This window comes from Oryzias latipes, chromosome 24 (assembly GCF_002234675.1).
Source record: "Oryzias latipes chromosome 24, ASM223467v1".
In the NCBI taxonomy this organism is placed as follows: domain Eukaryota; kingdom Metazoa; phylum Chordata; class Actinopteri; order Beloniformes; family Adrianichthyidae; genus Oryzias; species Oryzias latipes.
Window position 1 is genome coordinate 16,167,185 of NC_019882.2, and position 26,095 is coordinate 16,193,279.

General features: G+C 37.4%; 2 protein-coding genes across 2 annotated transcripts; both read left to right on the forward strand.

Moving 5' to 3' along the window:
- The first annotated feature begins 1,299 nt into the window (after window positions 1–1,299).
- On the forward strand, window positions 1,300–3,303 carry LOC100301602 (forkhead box A). Its single transcript, NM_001160448.1, has 2 exons — window positions 1,300–1,353; window positions 2,356–3,303. The coding sequence occupies exons 1-2, from the start codon at window positions 1,300–1,302 to the stop codon at window positions 3,301–3,303; spliced, it is 1,002 nt and encodes a 333-aa protein (NP_001153920.1).
- Window positions 3,304–18,287: 14,984 nt separating this feature from the next.
- LOC105357206 (homeobox protein Nkx-2.2a) lies at window positions 18,288–20,050 on the forward strand. The gene is made up of 2 exons (XM_023952850.1): window positions 18,288–18,673; window positions 19,054–20,050. The coding sequence occupies exons 1-2, from the start codon at window positions 18,451–18,453 to the stop codon at window positions 19,587–19,589; spliced, it is 759 nt and encodes a 252-aa protein (XP_023808618.1). The 5' UTR covers window positions 18,288–18,450; the 3' UTR covers window positions 19,590–20,050.
- The last annotated feature ends 6,045 nt before the right edge of the window (window positions 20,051–26,095 follow it).

A 26,095-nucleotide genomic window follows, 5' to 3' on the forward strand; every position in this document is an offset into this window, starting at 1 on the left:
TTAGTAAATCTTTGTTTTTAGCATCAATCAAGAAAGTAAAACCAGGTTTTGTTCTCAGTTTATATTAAATAAAGTAACTTTGGAAACTGTTAAATCATTTTCTATCATGAGATCTCAACAGACATATTACACATTGGTGACATGAGCAGTTTATAGTTCTGAGCTCCATCTCTAAATAAAATTTCATAATATATTTTCTACAGGCTCCATGGCAAATTAGGACCATGAAAAGACACACTGAACAAAACTGACTATTTCAGACAGAAAACATGTCTTTGCTTTTTACTTATTTGGAGATATTCGATACCAACTACCTCTCACCCTAATGTCAGCCTCCTTACTTACATAAGTCTTTATGACCAAAATTATTTCTATTCAATTCACCAATTAAACAGGTAGTGGTGAATTTTTTATTTATTTTTTATTTTTGTCTAAATGTGTGCAAGTTTCTGATTATTTTTTCCCAAACAAAGCAGAAAATGTGTTTCCAGGCTAAATTACTGCAATCGACTTTTGCAAAAGTAAAAAAACAACAGTTCCTGTTCATTTTGTTGCTTTAATAATCTGGTGAAATCAATATGGAGTTCATTGAATAAAGCAGCGTTTTCGCTTAGTTACAATCATTTCCGCCACAACGAGTAAGTTACTGACTTTGTTTAATTGTGGCCCAATTTAATGCACCCATTCATTCATACTCTAAATTCTACTTAATCCAGTTTGCTAGGACTTGTTTCAGTTATAATTCTCCTCAGTCCACCTGTTCAGTTGTGGCCGCATGTAAATTCTTATGTTTAAAGTGGTTTCCTCTTACAGCTTATTGCATGATGACACATAATTTCTTTTTTTAACTAAATGTTTGGACTGTGAAAACTGCGTGGAATTTCTCATGATATTGCACAAAGTTTATATGATGCATCTTAGAGCCATTTTAGTCTCATTTGGTTTATGTATTTAAGTTGAATTAGCTCAAATAGTTTTATACTATAGATTTTCTTTCATTGGAGAGTCATTTGGTCTCCATTTATTTCAGTGATGGCTCCCAGGGGCCCATCGGTACATTGTAGACGGGGGCCTCTGGGAGATAAGCCCGGCCCTGAGGCCGGCAGCTGATTGGATGGCCGCTGCGCATCAGAGCGCAGGAGCGCGTCCACGGGCTGCAGTGGTGGCTCAGGTGTGCTTGTCGGTGCCGCATTACGTAGGGTCCAACTTCATCGGGGCTGATGGTGACACAGGTGGGCTCCACGCGTGGCCGGAGCCGTTCGGATGGTTCTGGTCGGGACGGTTTTTAGCGCGGTTACAATGGAAGGACAGGAGCACGCGGACTGGACCGGCGGCTGCTACTATGAGACGGAGGTGCGTGAGTCCAATGCGGGCTGAGCTCCGCACCGCTTAGATTACACACGAATGCAAACCTTCTTTATATCTGATTGAAGCATTGTGAACATTTAACTTTAAAGATAAAAACTATTTGAAAACTTTTTATGTGCATTTCTTTTAAAAGAATAATTTAGAAACCGCAGAAATCCCGGATTATTCAACATTTCAGTTTGCAGCGCCTAAAATGTGTCTGCGAATTTATTTATTTCACAATTGAAGAAGATTCAATGTTGCAACAAGTCAAACTTTGTTTTCATTCAAAATAAAGTTCATGTATGACACATTTTAGGATGTGTGTGAATTTTTCTTAGAAAAAAAAACAAAAGAAAATGTGCGGCACCGTATATTGCAACGTTTAAACATTAATTTTAATCTAATAATAATCTATTCCAGCATCTGATGTTGATATTTTCTTTTCACAATACTTTCAATTTTTTTTACATTAAGAAAATACCATTGGTGTAATAAGTACCAGACTAATTAAAATATGGGAAATTCATTAGTTTTTCGCTGAAATGGTAATATAAGTTTTTTATATTTTTTTTTCCTAGAATGTTTTAACACAAATTAATTGATGACCTGGAGAATTTTGAAAACCTGCTAAGTAACTAATGAGTAAATATTAGTTTGGTAAATGCAACAAATTAGACTGCATAATTAATGTTTTGGAGATGGAAAAACTTGTCTCCCTATTGAAAAAACAACAACAGCACAAATACAAAGCTCCGATAGGCCAACTAAAACTTGAAGCAAAATGCAGTTTCGAAAATAATTTTAAATGAATTTTATTTTATATTATTAAGGAAGTTTAAAACACTTTTAGATTTGAGAGAATTTTTTATTCGGATGCACTGAAGTGATTTTATTTACTTTTTATTTTGTGTGTTGTTTGATTTTAATTCAGAAATGTGAAGAAAATGTAAAGATGAGCAGAAACGTCCAGAGCGGTTCTGAACCGGCTCTTTCTCTGGGTTTCAGTGTTACCCCGCAGCGGCCAGCATCGTGACGTCCGTGAGCGGCTACATGAGCGCGCCTGTGGCTGGCACCTGTCACGTGAACGCGCACTATGGAAACCCGGTCGGGTTCGGTCCCTCGCAGAGCTCCGGGGCAGCGGGGGCCAGCATAAGCCCCTTCTGCGCGCCGCCTCCGCAGGGGAACGGTTCGGCGTACGAACCGACCTGCAGCATCAGAACCAGGGAGTCCAAACCGTACCGGCGGAGCTACACGCACGCCAAGCCCCCGTACTCGTACATCTCTCTGATCACCATGGCGATCCAGCAGTCGGACAACAAGATGCTGACGCTGAATGAGATCTACCAGTGGATCATGGACCTGTTCCCGTTCTACCGGCAGAACCAGCAGCGCTGGCAGAACTCCATCCGGCACTCTCTCTCCTTCAACGACTGCTTCATCAAGGTCCCGCGCTCCTCGGACAAACCCGGGAAGGGCTCCTTCTGGGCCCTGCACCCGGACTCGGGGAACATGTTCGAGAACGGCTGCTACCTCCGGCGCCAGAAGCGCTTCAAGTGCAAAAACAGGTCCGGCGGCGGGGACGGGGAGCCGGCGGCGAATGCGGGCTCCGAGGGCGGTTCCGGTTCCGACCCTCCAACTCCGTCCTCCTCTCCTCCATCCACGGATCCCAAGGACCTGAAGGCCCCCTCCCCGCCCCCGCTGTCCCATCATCACCTCCCCATCCACCTGAAGTCAGACCTGTACCACCCCAGCTACCCTTTCAACCACCCATTCTCCATCAACAACATCATGTCCGAGCCGCAGCTCCACAAAACAGAACCCATGGTTCAGTATGGGGCTTTTGGGTGCCCGGTGTCCGGGACACTGATGGGGGCCAAAAGTGGCCTGGATGTCAGCCACCCCGATACCAACTACTACCACGGCCTGTACAGTAGATCCATCATGAACCCCTGAACTCCAAACAACCCTCATCCTTCAAGTTTAGCTGATTTTCTAACCTTTTCTATTCGACAAAAGCATTTTTTAACACTCATTTAAAATTAAACCCAAACATTTCTCATTAAAAAAGGAAAATAATCAGTCGAAATATGGTGTAGATCGGAAATTCTATGTTCTGGTAGGGAAGCAGTGCATTTAGTTTGAGCCCCATTGGTTTTCAATCTCGAGACTAAATACAAAATAAAACAAATGCCAAATACTCAATAGGTCCATGTAATGTCAAAAAACGCATTGGATAATTTATCCTTATAGGTCCTACCATTAAATTATAATTGTGGAGCTGTGAATATTATTCTATCATTTTTAATTACAAGTTTCTCCAACAAAAAAAGAGAAATATTTGAAAATTTGCTCAAATATACCAGAAAATGTTTACAAATAAAATCTAGCATCAAAAGTGATGCAACACTTCTATCTATTGGTCTTTTTAGTCCACCTTTGGGAGAACAGAGCCCAGCTATCATGCTTTAATATACACTTAAAAGTAACTAAATAAATGAGAAGTGCTCGGGAGAAGAACCTTTTTGATTTCATCCTGCTATGAATTTCGTTTCTCTTGAGCTGTTTCTTTAGCTTTGCATGACTTAGTTTATTTCAAATGTGAATAATACTAGCATGTAAAATATAGATCATTTCCACTGATGTCTAATGTACTGTGTGTATCAAACAACCTGCATTTTATAATAAAATCGGAGGTCTTTTTGTCTTGAGACGGGCTTTTTATCAGTGACACTCATTTTTTCAGGTCTGACTTGAGCTTTTCCACAAAAGCACACTTAAAATGCCTTAAAAACAACACGTCGCTCTGAAATCAGTTGGAAATCCTTTCATTACAGCTGGAATCCTATAATCTCAGGAAGATCTGCAAAACCCCGGACTTGTGGTTCTGTCCCTTGTGGAATTTGCTTCCAAAACTTTTAAACTTTTTTGAAAGTTATATAGAGAATGAGAGCATAATGATGATAAAGATCGTAAAGTGCTTCAAATTAGATTGGCATACGTAATTGAAACATTTGGAAAGTTTAGAATAAACTTAAATTCACAAAAATCTAGCAGCTCCACAGATTTTTCTTAGAGACCACATTACTTTTGTTGTGTTATAGATTATTGCTTGTGGTTTAAATGAAAAAACTTTGCCTGTGGCGAGAGGCAAACTTAATCACAAGTCTTAAGATCCAAATTTTTGCAACAAAACAGCTTTTTGTTGTATTTTTTAAATGAAATAACCCAACTGTCAGATTCATGTGTCTCCAGTTGCAGTAGAGTTGTATCGTTTAATCAATTCTTTTTCCTATATTCAACTAGATCGATCTGTCTGAGACAAGTTGTTAATCAAATCGAACTAAACCAATTTAAAATTAGTTTCAAAAATAAATTAAATTAATTACCGGTATATTGATCTTGGAAAATACCATTTGGATTGGGGCATGATAGGATTATTTTACCATAATGCAAACATGACCAAATGCATCACAGCGGACAACACAGATGACGGCAGCAAAAAACGATCAAGCCGTCGTTCCAATAATGTGTGGAAACACTGATCTAAAGGTGTCCTGGATTGATTTTAGGTCAGTAAATCAGATCCTTCAAAATGAACCAGGAATCGTAACAATGATGTGAATCAAATTGTTACAATGAGTCATTACTCCTCTAGTCTCCAGTCATGAAGGTTGATGCCAGTGCAATCAGCACATTTGGGTTGGGTTCCTCTTCCATCTGCAGCGTGTTTGTGAGATCTAAATTGGAGGCAAGTATCTGATCAGACTGAAATTGCATTGATAAACGTGATAAATGCTAGATTTTTTATACTTCCATGAAAGTGAACAAAGTTTGCTTTGAAGAAGGATTTTTATTTTTTGTGCCCCTCTCACAAAAAAAGGGTGATTGTGAGCAGGAGTGAAATATAAGCCCTTCAACTTCATTCCTGCAGGGGGTTTATAAGACGGATGAGTTGTAAATCAGATTATTAAAGTAGGTTAATGTCAGCTGCCATTCCAGCTGTTTGAGAATCATATCCACAAACACAAAGGAATATCTGATTAAACCAGTGTCAGCATTTCATTTAACCGGTCAGAATGTCAATAAACCTTTGATTTATTTAAAAAGAAAAGCTATATTCTAAATGTATACACTCACAAAAACTATTTTTGCTGAATGAATTGTGAACAACTGTGATTTTAAAGTGTGCAAAATAGTTTTTGAAAAGGTTTTCCTTGGCAATCAACCACTGAGGATTTTCCAGATCTAATGTTCTAAACATCTGCTTTTATATTTCTTACCTGATGTGCTTGTCGCAGCGGCATCACACAACAAAACTTTGGAAAAAGATTCCAGTAATAGGAAAAAATTCTAATATCGTGGCTGACAGAAGTTTGAGAATTTTACCTTGAAGTGAAGATTTTGATTACTTTGAGACAATTATTTGTTGTTCTTATTTGAAATATGGACTTCCTGCTCTCTAAAGTCATGTTGATTCATGAAATAAGAGTGCCTGATTTAATTTTATTTTATCTGAATTATATTCACTCATGTATTTCTAAATGAAATGAATTACTGTGGAGAAACTAGGATAACAATGAACTGAAAATAAGACACTAATTCAACGATTTTGAGCTGAAATGAATTTGTAAATAGGCCAAAGCAAAGGGCTGATGAGAAAATATCAAAATCCACAGGAAAAAAAGTCATTAAATCCATGTGTGGAATGGCTTTGGGTTTTATTGTTTGAGAATAGGTTTATGAAAGATTTCATCCAATGCAAGCAACATTACAACAATGCATTGACATGACTGAGTTCCCTATGTTACACCACATTTGTGAATAGCAAAACACAAGACTTTCTCTAAAGAAAAGATTAGATTCTAAAGTCAAAAGCACAGAATTATATCTTTTTTTTTCAAGAAACCAGAAAAGGGTGAAAAACAATTATCAGCTAAAATATGAAAAGAGGTTTCAATAACTCAGAAAAGCAACATTTTTGACTTATTTTACTATTAATTCTGGATTCCAAAGTTAATATCCAAATAAACAATACGCAATAACATAAACTTTCAAGTGGAGAGTCTCTAGTTCAAGTCCTGCTGCCAACAGAATTAAACCTACTGCCCAACTTCATTTGCCCCACCTTTATTACACTACTGGTGCCCTTGAGCAAAGCTCTTAACCTAAATCCCTCCAGCAGAGTTGCTCATTGGCCTCAGGTCGATCTGGGGTGGTCCTGAGTCTTATATGAATGTGAAACTGGGAGAGTGTGAACATGAAACTTAAGATCACACTCAGAGGATTTCCCTTCTAGGAAGTAAAAGTTAAAGTAAAAATATTTAACTCAAGTTTTAATAATGTGTGGGCAAATGTCTAACTTAGATATACCCATCATACTTCCTCTGAAAGATGTCAGCGTAATCAGTGTAGCAGCAAGCATAGATACTGTAGTCTTTATAGAAGTCAAAAGAGAGAGATCGTTTAAATAGGAGTGGCTCCAGGAGTGACCCCTGAGGGACCCCAGTAACTCTGATATTGTGTATCCTGTTCCAAATAATATGAAATAATCCCTTTTAGCACAGTGGATCAAACACATTTTACAAACAGAAACTGGATGCACATTAGTAACTTTATCTTTATGAATGGTTTCAAGGCGATTGTAGCAAGCTTGCCTGATTGACTGGGCGACAAAGAAGAAATCATCATTATTGCACTGAACGATACAAGAGGAAATATGGTTTTAAAGTTGGAGCACAACATTTTGAGAAGTCTGTTTTGGTTCAACAAAGGATGGGATGTATTGGAATAATTAAGGGGAAGATGATGGTCAGTTCTCCAACACATCCACAGAGGTGTTGAGGTGTGATGAGGGCTTTTGAAGGACTATCTGCCTTTGTGGGTGTCTCTGTTTGCCTAAGAAAAGTAATCAGCGCATTATGAATAATAATGACCCTTTTCTGGCTGAGTGTAATGGAAAGGCTGCATGCCAAGCAGCTTGAGGTCAGAGCTTAGCCGGCAATGTTGTGTTTGGATAAGCAGCGTTTACCACATTCACACACACGTGCATACATATAGGCGCTGTTCTCTGCATGGATTCTTCAGGCAGATCATTGTATTTCTGCACTACTGTCAAAATTCAACCAGACACAAAAACATTGGTTTGGGTAATCTTTTTTTTAGTAGTTAATTTTCTATGAAAGCCTCTGGATGCGCAGAAACCTGAGCTTTTTTTAAATGTCTCCAGGTCTAGTCCGTATATCTGTACTTTATCAAACTCCATTTACCTCTGTTAGTATTATTACTCTCAATATTTTCTGGCATGTCTTATTGTTTTAAGGTTTTCCACAAATTTGTTGCAAAACTCCTCGCATATCTGATCAAAGTGACATCAGAGCTGATACGTTCAATGCAGACTGATTAGTGCAAATTGCAGCAAAGCTAAATACGTTTGGTGTCCATAAATGGACTTTACAGTCCCTTAATTACACTGACAATACAGAAGCAGAATGTAAAAAATTCTTAATGTTATATGAAATTTCAAGGAAGAAGTATGAAGATCTTGTTAGGACCGCAATAAAATGAAAAAAAAAATGTAACTTTAATTTCCACTTTAAAATAATTTTCACATCAATTAATCAAATATTTTTTTTCTCATTTTCTTGAATCTTATGTCCTGTATTTCAGTGATGGAAACTTAACTTCTACCCAAGCTCCGCAATAAAATTTTGCTAAATGAATCATTATATGATAGAAACAGATAAAATGGTAAATTAAATCAGACGAGAACCCGGTCAGAAATGATTCAGGAAATCAGCACCAAAACCCTAACCAAAGTGATGCCTCATGCAGTTGCTGAATAATTAAATTGTCAAGCAGTCATTGTTTTCCCTTTTCTCTTTCTCTGTTTCTTTCTTTCTTATTATAGTATCTTCAGTCATTTTTTGCCACTTAACTCCTCCAAATTTTCAGCTATTTTAACCATTCAACTATTAAAATGTTCAGCTCTTTCAGCTTTTTCCAGCTATTGAAACACATGGGGAATCTTTGAAAACCATTGCTTCTTTCTGTGGTGCAGAAGCTCGCTGGTTCCATACCCAGCGCTCGCATTTTTCACAAACATATCTATTTTGTTATTGTGCTATTTTCACTTTATTTATGGTCAACTTTAACAATTTCTTTCTTTCTTCTTATTATTTTTTTGCCAATTATTACTCTTCAAGTTTCTTTTTCATTCAGCAATATAGCATTCAACCCTGCATTTTCTTCTGGTTTATTATAGTATCTTTCACCATTTTATTGGCGCTTAACTCCTTCTACAATTTTTCAGCTATTTTATTCATTCAATTTCCGGTGAAATGTTCAGCTCTTTCAGGTTTTTCCAGTTAGGACTTTTGGTCCTTCAAATCCTTGAACTTTTCAAAATATTCCAGGCTTATAGCAATTATATGTCCTGTCTACCATGACAGCTGGTTTGTGGTGTCATGGCATGACATGAGAACTGTAGTGTACAACTTCTCTAGTTTGAAACCTGGCTCTGGCATTTTTCACAAACATATCTTTCTTGTTATTGGGCTGTTTTCACATTGTTTATGGTCAACTTCGATTATTTCTTTATTTTATTTATTTATTGCCAATTATTACCCTTTAAGTTTTATTAATCAAGATAGCATTCAACCCTGCATTTTTTTCTGGAAATGCAGCTCCTTCTAGTTTTAACTAACCATATCTTATTTTATTTTGGCAACATTTGACTTTTAGCTATAGAGAAATCCATAGACCTGCTAAAAGTGACAAAGACAAATATGATCCAAAATGGTATTTAAAAAAAAAAGGTTAATAGTGATCTTAGTCATACTCTACATCTACATTTATGTCATTTCACTTTACAGTTTAAGTTTTGTCTTAGTGCTCTTCTAAAGGGACATTTCTCATTTTGATCAGAGAATGGAAAAGTTCTCCTGCCTTAAGGCTGATATACCAAACAAGTGGATTTGAGCAGTCATGGTGGGGCATTTTTGAACATGACCATCCCAGATAAACAGCCGTTTGCCATTCATGCAGATGTACAATGACGCTTTTTTTCAAGGTGAAAAGAGCTTAAGCATCAATCTGGGTGCCTTTCAGACCTCCAGGCCGGCCACCCAGAAAGCTCTGGAGTCTGGGATGGAAATTCATGCAGCAGCTGTAAACTGCTCTCGGGCACAAGTGCTATTAGCCTGAATGTCAGTTCACATTTGAAGTGTGAAAACACTTGAGTGCTGCTTATGAGTGAATATTAAGCTGTTTTAAGATCTAACTGAAGCGCCACGTGCAGCTATGAGATCAATCAACCTGTTCTCCGGCCAGCCAACAAAAGCATGACTGCAGGTCACTTGATCGAACAGTTTTACTGAGAAAAGACTTTAAATAGAATGAAACCATTTATAATAATCATTAAATGCTTGGCAGGACAGACTCACTAAAATACGCCTGAGAAGGTGACTCGCTTCATGGGAACACTGCAGCTCTGCCTTTGTGGCGGCTTCTCCACTAAGCAAATACTCCAAACTGTTCATTCCCCGCCAGCCTTTCTCTCCCGCAGCACATTGTTTGTGCCCTTGCATTTCATTCAGACTGGGGGGAAGATTGCTCTCAGAGCCACTGAGCAAACAGTGGGGAAAGGAGCATCCCATCTTTACTCTGTTCCCAGGAGAACCCTCCTTTTTATTTTTTTTATTTGAGCTCCAAGCTGTCAAGCTGAGCCGAGAGTTTGATGTCAGAAAGCTGAATTAATTGCTTTAAGCCAATGGGGCAAGCCACCCATCGCCAAACCCTGCCTGAAATGTTTTACTGGAGATTATTAAAGATTTCAGAATACACAAGGTGCACAAATACTGTGCAACAGAAGGAGTCCAGCTTGGTTTATTGCCTATTATTTTTCAAATTGATTAAATTTAGAGTAAAATAGTTTTTTTTGCTTCCAGCAAGCAGTTTTCAGGATTATGTTAGTTATTTTTTGTTGTTTTCTCCAGAGTCAAAGGGTCAAAGAAGAACCAGACTCATTTATAGCTTAAGCCTAGAAATTATTGTTTAACTTCAGACAACAGTAAACGCCTTTTCAATTCTGTTTTTTGAAGAAGATGGACACTCCAGAACATCTATATTGTTTTCTACAAGAAGGCAGTCAAGAAGAGCAGAAATGTACTGGTTTCTGAAGTTCAAAAGATCTCTTTAGAGCAGAAAATATAAGTGTTTATGTGCTTTTTGACTAATTTCTTAAAAGAACTTAAAGGACAAGTTTTTTTTTCCCTGTTGGTAAAATACTCTCATGTTAAATGACTGGCTGACGCGACCTCTTCTCAGAGCGCAGGCAGGTCAGTCGACACAGAGCACACAGAGGAGTGATAAACACATCCAACTCGCTGTGCTATCAGCAGATTAGTGGCTCTTTGTTAAGTATGATGCAAACACAGAGAGAGCTATCTAAAGTCCTGAACAAAGAGCGTGAGAACACAGACAATAAAGCTGCATCCTCCGGGGTTAAATATTTAAGACACCCATCACTGGGCAGTTCAAGAGCTGCAAACATAAAGTCTGGAACCATCAAAACACAAAATGTACGACAGAAAGTTGGCTTTTTCTTTCTTTCAGAGAAGGGATTTCATCTGTATTAAAAATGCAGAATTTTAACATCCCCAACAGAGACATGCCAAAAAGTAGTTTGATGTTTTACTGAATTAAATTAGAGTTATGTGGAGAGCAACAATAAATTTGGATAAAATCTTACCTCAAAATACTAAACATATCAGTGTGCTATACAGGTTTATTTATTTGCTGTTTTGTGGTCGGCATCTTCTCAGTTTTGAATTCATTTTTTTAATTATTAATGGTTGCATTTAACCCTTGTGCTATCTTAGATGACCCCACCCTTACATTGACGTGTTCTCCTACCATGACAAAGGTGGATAAAGGTGGAAAGATTTCATGTAATCATGGAAACCAGTGAAGATCACAAATCATTGAAGAAAAAAGAGGGTCTAAATGACCCAACTGCAGATGTTAAAGTGCCTAGGATAGCACCAGGGTTAATTAATATGATTCCAACTATTGACATATCTTTTTTTAACACATATAAAGCTGTGTTCCATAAATCTTTTTTTTTAATTGGTTGGAGTAAAACAATTATGCATAAGTGACGCATTTTAAATACGTCTTTAATAAAATAAAAGGCCTGTTTGATTTTTAAAGTTGTTAATCAAATTTCAGAACACGACTGATTATTGTTTTTGTTTTTTTTCCCTTTTTCCTTAAACATTACATAATCAACATTAAGGCTTAACAACAGATCAATAAAAATAAAACAACTAAAGTCAGCTTTAGAGTCAACGATTTGTTTTTAAGGAGTTTGCAGTTAAAAGGATGTGAATTATTTTCCATTTCCAAAATATATTTTAAAACATAACTTCACAATGAACTTTCATGTCTCAAACAGACAATTAGTTTCATCATTTCAGTGCACTGTGAAAGTATATTAAAACCCCTGAAGTGTTGAAATGCAGCTTTTCACAGTAAATCTACAAAGATCAGTACTGCCACCTATTGGCCAAAATGCAGAAACACTGTTCCATAAAAAATGAACCAGACCTTTTTATTCTACTTTCTACACTATCTTTGAAGACAATTTGTGTGTTTAATCAGAGATAACCCAGAATAGGAAAGAAATGTACTAAAATTAAATAAATGCATAAAAAATTTATTAGAATAATTGTATCAACTTGCTGCATACAAGCAGGAACATCACTTTTGTCTGTTCCAAGAAGGAATATTTTACAGCTAATCATAGTAAATACTTAATTGAATAAGCTCTTAGCACTTAGATTACAGTAAACAAACACATAAATGCTCCAGATCAAAATTTCATCTCAAAAAATGGTCAAACCTGTACGGACACGCAGGTGGCGCTCAGGAAATATCAGTCGTGGATTTCTCTGTGAACTCTGTGGGGCAAAGATATTCATGCATACTTTTTCCTTGGGCATCCTGCGGGTGACAGGTCATAGTGAACACAAACACAGAAGAGTAAGTAGGGGGGAAGTAGGTAAGATGCAGGCGTGTCTTTTTTATTTTTTAGAAACCCTGCACACTGGAGCCCGTTAGTGCTGTTCTGGTGAAATGTACAAGCTCTTTGTACTTCCTTGCATGAAGCCTGACCGTTAGAAATTAGGAAATTAGACAATCAAGAGTGCAGTTTGAGTGGGCATCCTGTGGGCATTCTATGGACACACTTGCAGACTCCATAAAAACTTCAAGAGGAAGTTTTATTTTCCTTCAGCCCTATTGCAGCATCAGAAAATTAGTTCTGTCGCAATTTCCAAGTTAATGAAAATGTGAAATAAACCGTATTACCAGGAACTACCCTTACTTTGTTTTGATCTCCATAAAAATAGTTTACAACTAAACTATTTCAAATGCATGGAAGACGGGCCCCTCTGATAAATACAAACGCAGACATAAAGGCTTGTTTTACAGTTTCAAAACAGTAAAACAGTTCAAAAACAGAAAAATAAACAACTTAACAAGATGTTGTAAATGTTTTAACTTGCTTCCTTTTTAAAGCTCACATTATTAACTGTAACCTAACTACTGAAAATTAAATCTGGAGATTGAAATACAGTGATATGAGCTGAATTAAGTTAGCCAGTATTTAAAAAATAAACTTGCAAAAGTTTAAAATCCACAACGACAGAAATGAAATAAAATAATGTAATCTGGTTAAACACAGGATTGTGAGTGTTTTAGAAAAAAAAATATTTAAGGGGCTGCTAATCAATTTCTTCTTCATTCCCAGCTGTTCATTCATGTCCAGACAGTAGGTGGCAGTCTTGACTCACATTTGAAGCAGTGAACCAAAGAGGACATCAAGTCTGCAGGGATGTCTTGATTTGCTGTCTTCAGATTGTTGCAAATTAAATACAATTCATTGTGGCGCTTTTTGTTTTCTTTTCAGCATTTTCTTGTGACTTACTAAACAAGGTCATATGTTTATTTATGATTAAGACTAATAATTGAATTATTTACTAGTGAATGTGAACTTATGCTTACATTCCAATTAATTTTGTGACTGATTATCCCGTATTTGATATATGCTTATATGTATGCAAATTTCAGATGTCTTGTTTTTGAATCATTTCTTATGTAAGTCCAAAATATCAGCTGAATAATTTCAGTTTTTGTTTCAGTTTCATTTTTATTTTCATTTTCAATTAAATTGATTGATAAAAAGTACAATCGTTCGTTAACTTTCCGTTAATTTGTACACCTTTTAGGGTGACTGAATGAAGTGTGGTTAGGGGTTAGCATCGCCGTCTCACAGCAAAAAAGGTCATGATTAAGTGCGGGTTCTGTCTGGTTACTTTGGCCTCTGCCCCAAGTTCAAAAACCGGTTTTGTGGCGTGCTTTGAGGCTGAAAATACATGAGTTTGGAGTGAAAGTCTTTGTCTGCCTCTGTGGCCCTGACAGGGAAGGATGAAGTTGAAGATTTCTATCACGCACTCAATGGATGTGTTATGACCATAATTGTATGCTGTGTCAGCATGTGTCTGAAGATGCAATACAAAGACTTTTAACAAAACATACACACACACAAAATTCCAATACAACAAATAAATATGTGAGAACTTAACACATTGTACACACTGGCAGCAACCTATGCCCACCAGGAGCAATGCGGGGTTCAGTGCCTTGCCCAGAGAGACGCAGGGAAGGCGGAAACCGAAACTGCGAACTTCCAGTCAGAGGTCTACCGCTCTACCTCTGCCCCCACAGCCCCCCACAAAAATTTAATCTATAAATAAGCTGCTCTGAAATGTGCAAAACCAAAGGAAAACATAAGAAGCTGCACAAACAAGACTCCTGAGATCCTTCAGTTCATCTAAACTATGATCATCAGTTTTACAGTTTTTTTTTTTGAAGCTACGTCACTGTTTAGGGAAAATTCTAAAGCTTTAAATTCGTCTGACAGTGGCAAACAATCTTTCACACACAAAAGTATTTATGCAAAGATTTACAGACGTACATTCATGTGTTTTTAGAAATGCCAAATGGTTCTCGGGTTAAAGTGATTCGGGTTAGATGATCTCTTAATAACACATCCTTGACGAAAAACGTTTTTTTGCAAATAATAAAAGTCTTATTGATGCTTAATACACAAATGTATTAGTTGCACAAATTGGCATTATGAGTGGTCAAAGACGGCCTTAAATTAGTGTTTTATCTTGTAATTGTTGTAGTTTCTCAGTAAATTATTTGAGCCAAAAAGAGGTTTTCTGAGAGCCACATCTGGTATTATTATGTCTTGTTTTTCAAAACAAGTAGTTTATGAACAAATTTAGAAATAATTTGACTTACTTCTGAGCCTTTATCCTTTTCTCCTTGACTAATAATTTGTGGAAAAAGTCTAAAAAAAAACACAACACATATGGAGAAAAGTTATGAAACTGCAGAAAGAATCGCAAAAAATGAATAGAAGAGAGATTCCCCTCCACGAATCAAATAAATATTAACTCCACAAATCATAAATATTTTAACTCTGATCTCATATTTTTAGTAACGTCAGCTTGAAACTGTTTTTTGATTTTAAGGAAGATTGGAATAGATTTAGATTTTATAAACAAGGATGACATTGTTTTCCATGAGTACAACTACATCAATGTGTTGAAGGTGAGACTTTGTGGGAAAAGGAGCTGGTGACAAAAATGAGTTTTAGTTTATAGCTTGTACATATTGTGATAGACTGCACCCTTATGGTGGTGCCGTCTGTTTGTCTACTGCTGTCTCCAGATGTTTTGTTTTAGGAAGTTTGCCACTCATTGCATCTCAAAAGGGAAAGTATTTTCATACTTACATAAAAAAGTGTGTCATGGTTTCAATAAGACACTCAATTGTCTCCATGTGAGTGTGTTCCTGCCCACTGTAAGACAAGTTCTGATCTATCTGTCTGAGCAAGCTTTGGGAAATGCATAACTTTACTTGACTGTTTAGCCTGGAGCCGGTTTAGCTCGTGCTGGTTTGCGGCGCCTTCCGTCCGTGAAACCAGGGTTCAACTCCGGGCTGCTCCCTGTTCCCTTCTCTGCCCCTGTGCCGGTTCCAAGCCCGGTTTGAGAAGGTTGCGTCAGGAAGGGCATCCGGCGTAAAACATTGCCAAGTTTACCATGCGACTTGTTAACTGTGGCAACCCCTGATAGGAGAAGCCGAAAGAGGAAGAAGAGGAATAGATTTAGATTTTGAGCACAAGTTGAACAGTTCCAGGGTTCTTGTATAAAGAAATAGAAAAATAAAGCACTATTTTGTAAATACATGACTTTGTGAGGTTAGGCATTTTATTTTTTGTTCTGTTCAGCAGGGAAGCAAACAGCGCATTTACAGGGTAAATTTACAGGGCGCACACACACAGCAGATTATGTATACATAAAAATGGTTGAATGTTATGTAAAAAAGTGAAAGAAAAAAAGAGGGAGACAGAAGAAACACAAAGAGGAGGAAGAAAAACTTACATCAGCAAAGCAAAAAAAAAGAAAAGACAATCATCATCTTTAACGGATGGTGTGTGATGAATAAAGAGGGACACACTATTAAGTAGATGTCTGAAAACCATGACAACTCCCAGAGGCCTCATATGTATTTTTAAGTGTGTTTATGTGTGTGTGTAGGTTTGTCTCCAAGTCTGTGTGTGTCCACTGTGTATGTGAGTCCATTATAGAGTATTTGAGGAGAATAAACGGGGGGCTGTGAGGTCTTTGTGTCTTTTCAGCTCGTTCTATAATTGTTTGTCGAGTTTGACCACCCAGCAGGGTGTCCTACACTGACACATGCACACACATGTGCACTCACACACACACATACACATGCTATGTATGGCTACCTTTAACTAAGGTTTGACCCAAACTTTTAAGGAAATAAAAAAGGAATGATGCAGTTTCCACCCTAGAAATTTTCAAATTTAAAAAACAAAAACTATATTTTTATTTTAAAAAAAGACTTGGATTATCAATGGGACTATTTTTGGATAAGACCCCTTTTGACAGAATTTGAGAAACACCATCATCTCATTCTTTATAGACTGTTTTTTTTCTTTGTCCCCTTTTTCCAACAAAAATCCCTTTTGCGTTAAACATTCCTCACTTTTATTTTTAATGTAAGTTGCTAGAGATTTTTCCATATGTGCCTTAAAATCTTATCTTACCATAAATCATTTCCCATAAATAATCATCGACTGAAGAAAGCAACAGAACCAGGGACTAATTTAAACTAAAATCTCATCTTGTATTTTTCTTTCAAGGTGATGGAATTCCGAAAGAGACGGTTTTCGAAGTGACTAAAGCAAATACTTTTAAGGTGAACTTTAAAGTCAAGGTGGGATGACCTTTGTACAAAAAAAATTAATAAATTAGCTTTTTTGGCATGAGAGAGCAGGAATAACAGACCACTGCAAGCAAGAAAACCATATGATGGACTGGGAAAAGGCCAAAGTCCTCCCCACTGAAGACAACAGACACCGCAGTTGGATTGGAGGCGGTGGAGATACCAAAGCAAGCCCACACTTCCATGAACTGGGATGAGGGGGCCTTCCTGCTCTCTCATACCTGGAGCAACATCCTCCAGAAGAAAAAGGACATCAAGGGGCGGAGTCGCCTGTCAACGTTTGACAGGTGACTCCGTCTCAGTCACAATCAACTGTTTTTATATACATCACACACTGCCATCTGATGAAGACTGTCCGTCAAAACATGTCAGGTATGTGAAAAAGCACAACCCGTGTCCGCTAACAGAAGAACCAAGAAGTCACGTACATTAGTTGCTGTGTTTTTCCCCCAAAAAATGTAATTGTGTTACAATTAAAAAAAAAAAGATTTTTCATGGTCTGTCTCATTATTTTCCATCCACTTGGTTCAGCTGCTGGCAGAGTTGCACTTTATGGGGGAGTTTTTATTCAATCACATTTAATTTTGTTTGTCTTCTCAGAGTCTATGAAACCGGCCATGCCTTTAGAAAAAGCAGAGCATGTTCGTGACACCAAAACCAGCTAAAAAAGTTTCATATCAGGTTTGATAGATGCATATTCTGTGAGAGAAATCTGGACTCTAGAAGAAAAGCACAAACTTGATCAGTTATCTTCATGGCAAAATTTGCTGAAAACCATCTATTCTGAAGCAGTTTGATCTGTTTCATCTATAGGATGAGTTGAAATGAGTCGTTTGGATAAAACAGACAAGCTTTATATTATAAGTAACATCAACAGTTAAAAACCACTGTCATATTAAATATTTAGCATTTTTCATTGTTTTTGTTTAACCCACTTCAAATGTGTTTTTTCTAGGTTTTTCAACAAGATTCAAGTTTTAAAGTCTTTACTGTTTAAAGAGCTAATATTTTTGTTTAACATTCTGATTTTCTACAATGTTGCTTCAAATTTAAAGACCAATAAAAAATAATAATAATAACAACACTGCTTTTCTGTGATGGCCTTTTTTAAATCCATCAAAATAGAAAGATTAGCATCATTACAACTATAAACTTATTTAACTTTCTTAAGTTTATTTTAGTTTTTTAGATCTTAAGTTAATATTTTTAGTAAAAGTTGACAAACAAGTTAAACTAAATCTGCCATTGATTTTCAGATACAAGAAGAACCTTCGGTCTTTGGTCAGCCGTCAGTCTTTTGTCCACATCTTGTTCAGAAACAGCATCTTTTACTTCTTCTGCAAGCGGATTAGTGCTTTCAAAGGATTTAAAAGCATCCCTCGTTCACTCTTATCATTAAACAGGCCTCAAAATCTCTCTTAATGCTCTGCTCCAAGTCTTTTTTTTCTCTCACCCTCACTTGACTCCCTGGACCCGCCTCCACCGTTTTCAGTGACGTGAAAGTCGTTAAATAAGCGAGGAGTCGTGGTCAGAATGTCATCATCCGAGCGCGTTCTTTGCCCTCTGGGTGGCCCTCTCACGCAGTTCCAGGCTCCCGCTCCCCTAAGCAGCACCTATGGAACCAAACCCGCTTCACACTGCTTTAACAGTGTGAGGTATTGACCCACATCTCTGGAACTGCTTGCCTGACTTCTCTCCAGATATCTGTACTTTTGCGCCATGCCATCCGGAACCAACGCGCGGACAGGGTTCTCTGTGCGGGATATCCTAGATCTTCCTGACCCAACCGGAAGAAACGGAACGAGAACCGTGGATGAAAATTCTAGGGATGCAGTGATGGAGGTTCTAGGCTCAGGAAACGGAGAGAAACGAGAATTCAGCGGCCGGAGTTGGCGTGAGCGCGGCGCTGGAAGTTTGAACAGATGGAACCGCCCAAATCACGGTACCTGGTTTTATTTACAAATGACATGTTTAGTATTTAGCCCAATAAACTTTTTATATCTAAATAAAAATCATTTAATAAACTTAGAATTAAATTGAGGAAACTCGTTAAACGAGAAGATGTTTTTGCGTAAATTGTGGTCGGAATCCAGGTTTTGGGTTATGGCCTATATTTCGGGTTTAGTAAAAGCCCTATCATATCATTGGACATATTATTCATACAATTTTTTTTAGATGAAGCCTTTGCGATCTAATTATCATATGAGTCAGTTGTGTTGTTTAAACTCTTAATTTCCTGCAGAGCTCGCAAAACGTTACAGTTTTTTGCCTTTCTTTTAAAGAAAGTTCTAGAGTAATTCGATTACTTTTTTCCCCTGACAGTACATAGTTTGTCCTCCGATTCCAGTACCGGATCTACATTTTCCCGCCTGTCCACGGATGTGTCCCGGTCCGCAGACGGTCTAGAGGCGCAGAAGAACCGCAGGAAGAGGCGCGTGCTCTTCTCCAAAGCGCAGACGTTCGAGTTAGAACGGCGCTTCCGTCAGCAGCGTTACCTGTCCGTCCCGGAAAGGGAACACCTGGCTGGGCTGATACGCCTCACTCCGAACCAAGTGAAGATCTGGTTCCAGAACCACCGTTACAAGATGAAGCGAGCCCGCGCCGAGCGCAGACGAGAGGCGCTGCAGCTGCTGCCCTCCACGCGCATAGCCATCCCGGTCCTGATGCAGGACGCCAAGCCCTGCGAGCAGATCACAGGTCAAGACCTGGAGGTGGCGCTGAGGTGTGGGATCAGTAGTATGCCGATCTGCGCATACTCCCCGCTGCTGCATGCCGCCTATGGACCGGAGCACCCCGGACTGCCGCAGCAGCCCTTCGGGGCGCAGCATCTGGCGCACATGTACCACTGGAGCTGGTGAGCTCTGAGACTGATGGAGACGTTTCTAAAAATGTTTCAAAATTAAAAGACTCGTCCTCAGATATTAAACGCTTCATGGGTTAGAAAAAAAATATCTTAATCTCAAAACTCAATCTCTGAATACTCTTCCTGTGGGCCAAAAAGCTGTAAAAATAATTTGATTAAAAATCTGAAATTCTTCCTTCCAAAGAAAGATGTTTGTGTTTAATGTGTTTTAATTTAAACTATTCAAGAAAAGCATATTTTGTCCTGACTTTGATGCATAATACTACTAAAACTGAAGTTTGATGAAGCCAAGAACTATTTAAAAAAAGCTTATATTGTTGTTGTTTGCTTGCTGCTAAATAAGAAAATGTATGACAACTTTTGTCTCTCCTGTGAATTTTATTAACTTATTTTTAGCTGTGAGTTGGTTTTTATGAAGTGGATATATTTAAGTGTAAATAAAAGTTGTGTGATGGCAAATTGTGCAAATCATGGAAACAAATCATTGCTTTTGGCAATTTTTGGGGTGAATATTGCGCAGTAAAATTGCAAGAATAACAGGGGGCAAATTTATTTAGAAGAAGAAAAAAAAGAAATCCCTCAACAATAGTAACTTTCAGACCATTTGACTGCTGAATGTATTGTTTTTTTTCTTGGAGGAAAATCTCTGATGGATTAAAAAAAGATAAATGAACTTGCTTTTTCTTACAGAAAACTGTCTCGCAGGGAATCCGAACAGTGATGGGGATTTTATAATGAGCCTTTTTTGTAACTCTTTAGAAACTGGGGATTAGCGTACACTGTTTCTTCTTTTTTTATTGCATAGAAAATCTCCTAAGTGAGTGAAATGACCCGGAAATATTTAAACTGGCAGCCACGATGAGAGCCTGTGGAATCCTTTCAGTTGTAAAGAAAAGATGCTTCCCTTTTTTTGGAAACACCGAACCATCCTTATGAAAAGGAGGAGATGAAACTCTCCCACAATGTTTTGTTGCTGCACGTTATCACCAACTGTGTAAGTGTGAGGCAGCTTCAACATCTATTACTTTTACTTTTTTTAAATAAAGGTAATGGTTATTTTCAGTTTCCTCAAAAGAAGTAAAAAATAAAAATTGTTTGTTTGATTTTACCGTTATTAAAGTTATTTTAGCTGCTAATGCTGTTCCAATCTTTCAAAGTAAAAGCTTTGTTCTAATGAATTTTTAGGGCATTGCTGTGGCTGAGTTTATACTGAGTTTTTTTCTTAATTGTCCCCTGTTAAATTAAATTTAAATCCTTCTTTCTCTGAGTGTTTAACTAAAAATGCAGAAATGTTTCTTTACTTCCAAACTGTGACATTATATGTTGTGTGAAAGAATGTTTTAAAGCATTCTGGCGTTAAGAAAAAGTACTAATTCAAACCCACTGTTGATTAAAATAGTAAAATGTCCTTAAGGTGCATTTACTTATGAGTCAGGATTTTGCACACAAAGGCCTTTTTTCTCTCTTTAGGTGTTATGGAAGGTTTACAATTTGCTTCACAAAATTGATTCCCTTTTTGTCTTACCATGACTTATGTGAGTATTCTAATAGTCCTTTCCTCTTGTTGTGTTCGTTTCTAGTCCATACAGTAAAATTACTCTTTAAAGTCAACAAGGCAATCAATGCTTGATTAAGTTTCCCTATTTTGTATCCTTATAGCCAATTATTTTGATGGAATGTAATGAAAATATATTCAGGTTCAGCAACATTTTCTTCCTTGTGAAAGCTTGTGAAGACTCCAAGTTGAGTTTGTCGTGACCCAAAAATTCTTAAAAAGAAACATTCACATGTTAGACATAAACTACAAAGTCTTGAGATTTCCTTTTTTTTTTTTTTTTTTTTTTTTTTACAGATTTGAAACTTTAAAAACTTATTGAGAATTACAAAAAAGGACTGTCTTGTTGGGACAATATCACCATAGAGCAGGACAACTGTCGAAACAGCATAGCAAAACATATGAAGACTCATTCATATTTTGCTTTTCTGTCTTATTTTTATGAGAGTAATCACCTGCTGTCATTCACCTATATACCTCTGTCATGAGAGCCTGATCTGCTGCTTAGAAGTCACTGAATGCATGTGACGTCCATACATTAGATATAACCAACCACTAATCATTTTTATCATCAAGGATCTTGCAGAAGTCCCATTGAGTGTGAAGATTGTCTTTTTTGCTGCTTTTAAAATGTATCGGATCTGAGTTTTCATGGGAGAAGGATGAAATCTCTGCATCTCTTGCGGTAACATATTACTCTGGACTGCTTTTAGAATTTTTTTATAGCTCGCCTGATATTTGCAACATTGTGCTGCGATGGATTGCAAATGTGAGTCAATGTTCTAGTTTGACATTTGGTTTATTTCTTTGAACCAAGAGGCGGTAGAGAGCAGAGATCTCTGTTCCTTCAGTCAAAGGCAACACACGAGTCCTCATTAAAAAAACAGAGCTCTGGAGGCTGGGGTTCAGGGGACACATTTGCTGGATTTTTTTCTTTCCCTGTGTGAGAGAGACTGAAGCACTCTTTGTTTTTCATCCTTTTGTGCATTTTATGCGTTTGATCTGAAAGCAGAGTTTGGTGTGTCATAGTATTATTCTAAAAGTGGACTTCAAGTCATGCAGCCTACATTTTTAACAGAGAGCAATCTTGAACCTACTTCAGTGAGATTTTATTGGCACTGGACATTATTTTAAGTGGAGTAGGCCTATATTTATTGAAAAAGTGACAATTGTTTTTCATTAGAATTTGATGCTAAAATATTGCCATAATAATTCTTAATACTATTGACTATTAGTTAAAGTTAAAATTCAAAGGACGTTTTGTTAAGATTTGGAAATAGTTATACTGTAGCACATTTGGAATAATTCCCTTTTCAAAAAGTTAAACATTTTAGAGTTTAGATTTACTTCTAAGCTTCAAATGCAGTGATTGTAAGTGTTATAACATTCATTTATGTGAATTTTGTCTTTCTCCACAATGAATGAATGTCGTTCTTGGTCTTTACTTTAAGTTAACAGCATTAACAAACAGGCAGCCAACATCTATATTGCTATTCCTAATCCATCCAGCAGATGTCAGCAGCAGCTTTATCAATTTTACTTTATGCTGGAATTGCAGAAGACGTGAAAACACTATGCTTGTTATTTTTTTACTTGTCCAGCATTGGCCTGATGAACGTAGAATTCTGCACATTTCTTATATAAGAAATTATTGTGCATGTCAGTATTTTAAATTATTATTGTTGCAATTAAAGTGGAAGGAGCCCTGAACATTTTAATGACTGTTATGGATATCAAAGTTCAAATGCATTTAATCAAAAGACAAAGTTTGGAGTTATTTTAAAAGGAGAATTGAAACTGAGATTTAACAAACTAAATAATATAAAGAGTAAATATGTTAATTTAGTCTTTCAAACAGTTTTTAAGTTGTTTAAATAAAATAGATTTTCCTAATCAGTCAGCCCTCACCTGTAGATATTTCTTTTGTTTGACTATTTTGCTTTATCATTTAGGCACAAAATTTACAATTTTTGGGGGGACTTGAAAAAAAGCAACCACTGACCTGATTCACAGAGATCATCAACACACTCAGGTTCACCTGCTTAAAGGTCCCTCAGCTCAGTATTTCACCATGACCAGGTGAATCAGATCACGTGACACACCCTGGCCCAACCTGCAACCTGTTTTAATGCATTCATATAGAAGAGCATAATTGCGTGTAAACAGAAATACTTTTTGGTTTTTCTGTGCTCTTCTTTACTTCACTCGTCCCTGCAGCTGTTCAGAAGTCAAAGAGTTTTCTTTCATTCAACATGTTTGTTCAAAACTGTCTTTCCACAGCTACAGGTTTCCAGCCTGTATGGTCACGCATAGTTCTTTTATTGTGGCTAAGACAGCATGGAAAAAACAAAAAAAAAGTTTACCGGCATTTCTTTACTTTTGAAATGAATTTACAAAAAGTTGCATTAATTTAGACATCTTATAAATGTTGTCTAAAAAACCTACAGTCAGTATTTTTTAAGAAGACTTGTATCTGGTTAACCTTTAAGCCTTTTTGGTATATCACATTAATTTTTACAAGACTTTTTTTTTTCTCATGTGTAGTTTATTGATGTTTTCTTTTTGTTGTTCAGTTTTGTGAACTCCTGCCAACCTAGTAAAGTCTCACTCCAACAGTCTTTTGATTTATTGTTAAAATATTAGTGGTCTTTTAATGACAAGACAAAAAAAACGTTAGTTTTTTAGGACATAGTTTCTGCAGAGTGACAGTAGTTCATTAGAAAATCGCCTCTAAATTGTGGGCTGAACTGTTGACGCAGAGTGAGCCCGCAATCATTTCCCATTATCCCTTTGTTTACATTCTCTCCCACTAGCTTACAGCTCCTCACACCCCCAACCTAACATTACCGGGGCAACAAAAGTGCCGACCAATACTGAAGCTACCCAGCCGTACAGTTTAGATCCAGATTGTCTGCAAGTGGATGCATCAGAATGGAGCAGTGTAGGGAGCTTGTGCCCCCCCCCCCCCCCCCCCCCCCCCTACTACTAATGCTGCACAAACAATTGCAATATTTTTCATACAGCATTTTTTAATAAGCTCGTGATTCACCACGATTCCAAAAAAGAAATACTTAGAAACAGTGTTTTAGTTTTCATTTTGTTATCTGTCCTCCATCAGGATAAAAATGCCACAAGAATATCAAAAAAACAAAAAAACAATTTTTTTTTGGAGTAGTGTTCTTTAAATTTCTTCCTAATATCTGAAGGAACCACAAAAGGGCAAAAATCACTACATTTGTGCACTGGTCCCAAGTTCAGGTAAATGCTGAGGGTTTTGTCAGGAAGGCTGTATTAAAGGGGGACATGAGTGTGGTTAGTTTGAGATGCAGCGGATAAGATCACAGGCAGATGACTCGCTGTGGCGAACCCCATAGGCTCAGCTAAAAGGCAAAGAAGATGATTGAGAAAACACTCTAACCTTTATTTTACCAGGGGACAAAATCTCTTTTTTGAGAGACATGAACAAATGTTATATTAAACTCACCATAGAAAAGAAAATCTTTTTAAAGCAGTTTTTTCTCTTTATCCAAGGAATTTAATGGCTAAAAACTCTTATGTGTAGATTTGTTGTTCTTTTTACATTAGGTTAGTGTCAGTCTTGCACAAAATGTAAAAAAAAATAAAAATGACTCCATTCAAATTCCCTTCACTTTTGTTATGACACCAGTCAAATTCCTTCTGTTAAAAGCAGGAACAGATTCAAAAAGTAGGTTTTTTTTTATAAACACTTTCTTTTCATGTTTCAACAGTAAAAGCCCCACTAAAGCCTTCTTACATGTCATCATGCTGCTCCAGAAAAAGTCTTGTAATTCACTGAGTGACTTTTTCCTCAGGAAATTTCCCTTTTCTATTTCAAACTCTGTAATTTTTGCCAAATATTTTTCATTTTATTTTTTATGTTGAAGTCATAAATTGCACTTCAGCTTTCATTTTGAAAAACAGACCAAGAAAAAATGTAATCTTCTTTGAACTGTTTTATGTGTCAAATTTCCCCCACAAAGGAATTCGACAAACATTTGTCCTGGCGGTGGCGTTTTGGAGCTTTGTGGAGACCTCTACTTTCTCCGCCCTTACTCACCCTCCTGAGAAAACAGCCATGCGCGTCGACCTGTATCAACCTGCTCACGGTCACGCCTCAGGACATCTGAAGACCACTTCTGGACGCGTGACCTTTGACCTTCGCGTGAGTGCATTGAAATCTTAGCCGAGAAAAAAAAATGCTGCTGGAGAAGCAAATATCAGAAGATATGCTAAGAAAAAACAAAACAAAAGGACAATCCACCCCGGAAATGTTATGCAAACCCAATATTTACCTGTTTTTTCTCAATCTGTTGGATTTATTAGGAGGAATATATCAGATTTTGATTCTGAAGCATAGAAGAGCAGGAAGGCTGGCTCTGGTTCTTTTAAGAAATACAGTCCATGCAGAGGCAGTGTTCTAGTCCATGTGGAGCTATTAGTGGCCTGATTTTTCTGTTTCAGGAGCCAGGTGGTTTATAACAATAAGCCCCCCCCCCACATGTTAGAATGAGCTGCCTTTTTCAAGAGGTGGTCAGGGGCCCCATCTGCTTGGCCTAATGTCCCTCCAAAGAGCCAAGGATTACACTGAGGGGAGATGTACAGAGCGGAGACCTGGAGTCTGCAGAGAGACAGAATGAAAGAAATCGAGAAGGCAGGAAATGTTATAAGTGGAGGATGTGATGGGGAGGGGGGTGTTTGGTATGAACAAAATCCACACAAATAAAGGTTGTAGTTAAGTGTCTTCCCCGCGTTTAGCCTCGGTGAGAGATCTGAGTGGACATCACGTGTGCTCATGGGAAGCCCTGGAGAAAAGCAAAACATCAGCAAAAGTAGGGTTTTGAAAGTTTCAGGTTTGATCACAGAGTTTGAAATGGTGTTTTGTCCTGAGGAAATAAAGTTTATGAACTCCTAAGTACTCCTCAAAA

Coding starts and splice junctions, on each gene's coding strand:
- LOC100301602 (NM_001160448.1), top strand. CDS start 1,300: ATGGAAGGACAGGAGCACGCGGACTGGACCGGCGGCTGCTACTATGAG. Junction 1,354..2,355: donor GCTGCTACTATGAGACGGAG/GTGCGTGAGTCC, acceptor TCTGGGTTTCAG/TGTTACCCCGCAGCGGCCAG.
- LOC105357206 (XM_023952850.1), top strand. CDS start 18,451: ATGCCATCCGGAACCAACGCGCGGACAGGGTTCTCTGTGCGGGATATC. Junction 18,674..19,053: donor ATGGAACCGCCCAAATCACG/GTACCTGGTTTT, acceptor TTCCCCTGACAG/TACATAGTTTGTCCTCCGAT.